The 5,813-nt window shown below is 39.0% G+C and overlaps 1 protein-coding gene across 1 annotated transcript; it reads right to left on the reverse strand.

Moving 5' to 3' along the window:
* Positions 1 to 246: 246 nt before the first annotated feature.
* Positions 247 to 5,384, reverse strand: LOC146308936 (GTPase IMAP family member 7-like). The gene is made up of 2 exons (XM_084745198.1): positions 5,305 to 5,384; positions 247 to 1,272 (listed from the first exon to the last, which is right to left on the reverse strand). Exons 1-2 carry the CDS (start codon positions 5,330 to 5,332, stop codon positions 488 to 490), a joined length of 813 nt encoding a protein of 270 aa, XP_084601324.1. The 5' UTR covers positions 5,333 to 5,384; the 3' UTR covers positions 247 to 487.
* Positions 5,385 to 5,813: the final 429 nt, after the last annotated feature.

A 5,813-nucleotide genomic window follows, 5' to 3' on the forward strand; every position in this document is an offset into this window, starting at 1 on the left:
TGTTTTTCTGACTGGTGTTGACATGTATAACTTGTAAGGTTTCCTGTACCTGTTACATAAATATCAAGTATGATGAGTTATGGGTACTTCAGACTGAGGAAGACCCTCCCTCTCCTTCTTATGATGCTGCACACATCCCACTGGGTTTATGGACGTTCATGTCTGTTTTATTTTTTATTTTTTAATGGAAATTATTCACTGGGATTGGACAGGTATAGTCAGAACTTTCATTATGCAAAAAAAATGCACTTAATACCTTTTATTGCTCATGTTACAAATTCCCATTCAAGAATAGAAAAATATATCACACTGATCAATTACAATAAAATCTAAAAAATGTGTCAAAATAAGTACGATGTACTACCAATTATTCTCAGAAAAAATAATAATAGATAATAAACCAAAATATAAACAATAAATCTGAAAAGATTAAAATATTTCCAGCTTCTGATTTGTTGAAGAACCGCTGACTTCATGTTCCCCGCCGTTACGCCTTGTACCAGTTTATGATGCGGTTTACTGCGACTATTCCTACACATCCCAGAGCCCCTCCTGCGATGCCTCCACCTGTCACTGATAATCCAACTATGTCCCCAGCAAAGTAGGAAGAAACGGCTCCTCCAAGAACTGTTCCAGCCAGAGCAGAACCCTTCACAGCCAGTTCAACTCTCTTCTTGAGTCTAGAACTTTCCTCCTCAGCCTCTTGGATCATTCTAGCGGTGTAACCCTTTCCTCTGTTTATCCTGACCATGTGCTTGATCTTCTGCAAAAGCTCAGGCAGCTGAGTCTCGTCTGTCTTCTTCATGGCACAGAATCCTCCTTTACATTCGCTGACAAACTTACTGAGAGGCGTGTTGTTGTCAACGTCTTTGTTTGTGATCAGTTCACCTGTACAGACGAACAAAACCAAAGTGTACCTGAGAACGTTTTTACCGAAGGTGGTCTTCATCTCCTTCACAGATTCCTCCATTTGTTTTGTAAATGGTTCCACACGAAGCACAAAGAGGAACATGTGAGGTCCAGAAGCATCCGCCACACGTTCCTTAATCTCCTTCCACACCTCCTTGTCATTTTTTGTGTCCGCGCTGCACAGATCTGGTGTTTCAATAACAACCATGTTTTCTCCTTCAAGCTTTACTGCTGTTCTCAGGTCACACAGTTTCTGACAATCAGAGGAAGGACGTCCACGTTCCTCTGAGCTCCTCAGGAGGACGTCCATGACTGAAGACTTCATATCTTCATCCTTTCCAATGAGCACAATCCTCAGCTCCTCTGTTGGAAAATATCACACAGGCATCAGTTTTAGAACAAGTAAACATATCTTTTAAAAATAAAAAAGTAAAAGTAGCAACTGTAGAAATATTCTGTTATTCAAAACTTCACTCAAGTAAAAGAACAAAAATAAAGGCATTAAAAATAATTATCCATTTCATAGGACATCTCTAGAGAGACAGGAAATGTGTGTGTGTGTGGGGGGGGGGGGGGGGGGGATGTTTTAAGTGGTCAAGGTAAAACTCATATTTTCAGTGAATGTACACAGGAATGATTCATTTATCAGTTTGAAGATAATCTTATATCACCTGGTTTAATATCTTGATTTAAATAACCTGTTAAACACATCTTGATTTTAAAATCCCTTAAAAACAAACTGCATACATTTTCTTAATTTACGATTAATTTGACGTCTCCATTAATTATCAGTCCATGTTGAGCTGTCAATCAAAAGATGATCTGCCACGCCCACACACGTCCTGAGAGCTGGTCTGAACAGTAAAATTGGCTGTTTTTTGAACTACGTTTTCTAAAAGTTCTGAAAGTTCATTTTCACTCAGATCTTTGTGGATGTTTACTGAGAAACTAAATTTTGACAACATATAACCGTTTTTACAATTTAAAGCTACATATCTATCTTAATCAATAGTAATACATAAGTATGTATTTGTTGATTACATAGACTTCTGTGCATCATTCAAAAGTCATTTCAGGCATTACTAATATAGAGCAGGCTTATAGTCTTTATGATATTATTTACTGAGACACAACAGTTCCCAGAGAGAACAGGCAGACAGAAACCTGGACTGGATTCAGACTCAGACTTTGACTGTAAGGATCTGAATGACTATGATGTGTCCTTTAACTCCTCCATTAAAAAAAACTTCAAATAATGCCTGTTTACATTAACAGTGTTCAGGTATCAGGTACTTCCTGTCTCAAACAGACGCAGAAAAATGTCCCTGTATTTGTTTCTTCTACGCTGAATAACTGTGGTTCCTTAAAACGAGGCTTCACCAGTAAAGACTCAGTTCCAGTTTGGTGCAACATGTGCACAGACAAGATCATATTTCTGTTGTATTAGCTTCCCTGAATTGGATCCCTGTAAAATCCAAAACAGAATTTAAAATCAAAGCCCTAAATGGTCAGACACCAACATGTGTCAAAGAGCTCACGGTGTCCTAACACACCCATGAGAACAGAACGCAGGGTTACAGGTGGGTCCTGGAGTCGAGACTCTGATCCAGCTAGAAAAGCTTGTCAGTGTTACGTGTCACAGTGTGATGTTTTCTGTGCTGACCTGTGATCAGGTGCTGCTCACATGTATATTTTAGCTGCAGCTGCAGTCAGTCTGCAGTCTGGACCTGGTGTTTAAAAGCAGGGAGCAGCGTCACTCCTTGTCTGTGTATTATGTGTCTTGCTGGACTCCCTGGTTAGCGAGGACACTCGATGTCTCCCTGTGTAGCACGTGCTTCACTAGCTTAACCTGCCTGGAAAATGGAAATGAATGGTGACTGGTTTCAGACATAAAATAAAACAACTGAAGAAAACAAATGTCTCCACGCTGCTCGTCTGGTGCAATCCAAGTCTTCTAAAGCCCCAAGATGCAGTTTGGACATCATCACACACACACAGTTCAGACAGTGTGTGGCTCCAAACTGAAGATCTACAGTGAAGATTCAGGATGAAAACATGGTGTTAATGACGTCTTTAAAGTCGACTTGTCACGTCAGGGCTATAGAAGACTTGGATTACACCAAACAAATTTTATGGTTGAAGATTCTGTTTCCTGTGAAACTCCAGAATTGTTTTTTGGACTAAACAAGTAAACCTGACCTTCAATCAGCACGAGGGTGAGGAGATGCCCTCTGCTGCTGGAACTGGATCCAGGACCTCTCAGATTGTGACAAGTGGCTTTTTGATTGGGTCCGATGCCTCATTTGTCACTATTGAAATCTTAAAATAAAGTTGGTGTAATATTAATGTCATGTGATGATTACTGTATGTCTCACAGCTAACCAAGTGGGAATCTATTCTATGAAATGCAAAAATAACTTTGGCTAAATTCAGAGGTGTGGTGGTATGATGATGATGATGATGATGATGTTTTCATACATTAGCCAGCTATAACTGAGCACACAATCAAATGTTGGACTGACTTTCTGAAGAGTTGTTTTCATGCTGAACATTACACAGCAGTCAGTCCACATGAGGACTCTCTCCAGTATGTCCTGGGCGCAGTGTCGTCCCTGTGCACCCCGGAGCACCACACCAAAGGCTTAATCAGTGGACGCTTGAGTAGGTGTGGTGCCGTCCACAGTATTGAAATGGAAAGGAGGAGATCGATAGACAGAAAATCTATGTTTTTCATGGCTGTCAAACTTTCAACCCTAATTTCACCTTCATCCTCATACATGATGACATTCAGACAGATGGGTGTTTTTGGGTATGAAAATACTGCAGTGCGAAATTTGTTGCACTTAATCCACACAGGAGACTTTGCCTGGGAACATAATCCAGGTAACAATGATATTTTGGAAAACAGATCAGTAAAATATATACATTTATATACCAGTGTTAACCTTCCTCTTGCTTCATTAACTTTGCATTAAGTATTGAAATGGACATCAAAAGGTCCCTTTAATTTGCTCATTATCCACATATTAATTGTCCAGCTTGGCCTTCTTGGTTGAACTGGCACCCGATGCTCCTCCGCCTGTTTCATTTTGTCTGACATGTTGCTAATGACTAAAATAATGCATGTAGTCTTTACAGAGTCACTGAGAGGCTGATCTGTCCTCTGACACCAGCTGCATCTGCAACAACTGAGCAGATCCCATCTACGAGCACACAGATGAAATTTGGTAAAAATATTAAGATTTGATGCGACTGACAACAGAAGCTTGGATGAAATTGTGCAGCGTCTTACATCATCCACCCACTGTCTCGATGTCCTACCAACAAAACGTTCTTCACTGTTGGGTGGCAGATTTACTGCAGATCATCAAAAGCTCCCTGTAGTACTTTTTATTTAGTCTCAAGTATTTTTTACACATCGGTCACCAAGCCTCTTCTTAAAAAGACCGGTGTGGATTCATCTGTTACCAACCAGAGACCACGACCAAACCTTCCCTTTGTAAGAAAAATAATCCAAAAAGGTATCAATCAGCATCTAAGTAATTTTTCAAATGTTCACCCACCTCAGTACTGACACAGCTCTCATTATGGGTCCTCAAGGTTCCATAGCTGGTCCTCCTCTATTTAACATGCTTTCATTAGGATATTAATAAATAAATTAATAAATTTAACATCAACTATCACAGTTATGCAGATGACACCCGGATTTACCTTTCTCTGTTCCCAAACAACTACTGTCCAAAGAATCTGTGTGCAGCTGAATGCAGACGCAGCTGAGATATTTGTGTTTAGCACAGAAGAAGGTTGAATGTTCACACTCATCTTGACTCCACGTCTCTGGAAGAGCAAAAACTAAAATCTAAAATCTAACAATCAAATGAATTATTGAGTCTGTTTTCTACCAGCTTAAAGAAAAGAATCAGGCAGATAGATTAAAGTTATATTCCTTTTTAACTTCCACAAACCAGTCAGACAGATTCAGCTCATCCACATATGTGCTGCTAATAAAGTCTCCTCAAAAAAGACCAGATCAGTCCTCAGGTCTCTGTTCCAGACTTTCAGAGAAGAGAGTTTAAAGTGTTGCTGCTTGTCTTTAAATCATTCAGTGACTCAGAACCAAAATATATCTTCTTTGACTGTCTTTTACCAAATTGTGTTTTATTTTTGTCTATTTTCTCAACTTTTAATTATTTTCAAAATGCCTTCTTTATGCATCATGTAAAAGATAAAACAAAGTCTCAGTAAAATAAATAGAAAATGACTGTTAATTTATCATGTACATAAATGATATTCCTGATGAACTTAATTTATATCAGAGAAAATGATTATTGTGCCACACATATAAAACCCAAACACTGCACAGAGTATTAGTTCTGTTTGAAAGCTTGTACTCACCAGGCAGTAAATATTCCTCACTGGTCATCTTTGTCCTGTAAAGGCAGCAGATCTTTGATGTCTTGTCACTGTGGATGTCTTGTTCTGACTATTGTAATTTCTATCTCATCATTATATACTGTAGCCTGCTTCTAGTTCCCTCCCCTGAAATACACATCACATGTTCCCAGCCAGAATCTGACCAATCACAGATCAGAAATAAAAAATGTATCTGCAAGCAGCAAATCAGGAGGCTGAGCAGAAGCACATCAAGTAGAAAACATTTCCAAAGGTACAGTTTACTTAAAGAAAACTGTCAGTCAGCTACATTCACACATGCAGCTGCAGTCTGGAGTATCACTGATATATTCTGGATTAATGAATAAAGTCATTTTCAGGCCACTTTGCCTTTGATAAATACAAATTTATTTCACAGCTAAACTTTAGGGTACCAAAGCCATAACCAGTGGTGCAATAAGTGATGATGACAAAACAACTGAAGTGCAATAAGATGACAGTTAGTCTGATCA

Source organism: Lutjanus erythropterus, chromosome 19 (genome assembly GCF_056507025.1).
Source record: "Lutjanus erythropterus isolate fLutEry1 chromosome 19, fLutEry1.hap2, whole genome shotgun sequence".
NCBI lineage: Eukaryota > Metazoa > Chordata > Actinopteri > Lutjaniformes > Lutjanidae > Lutjanus > Lutjanus erythropterus.

Coding starts and splice junctions, on each gene's coding strand:
- LOC146308936 (XM_084745198.1), bottom strand. CDS start 5,332: ATGACCAGTGAGGAATATTTACTGCCTG. Junction 1,273..5,304: donor TGAGGAATATTTACTGCCTG/GTGAGTACAAGC, acceptor ATTTTCCAACAG/AGGAGCTGAGGATTGTGCTC.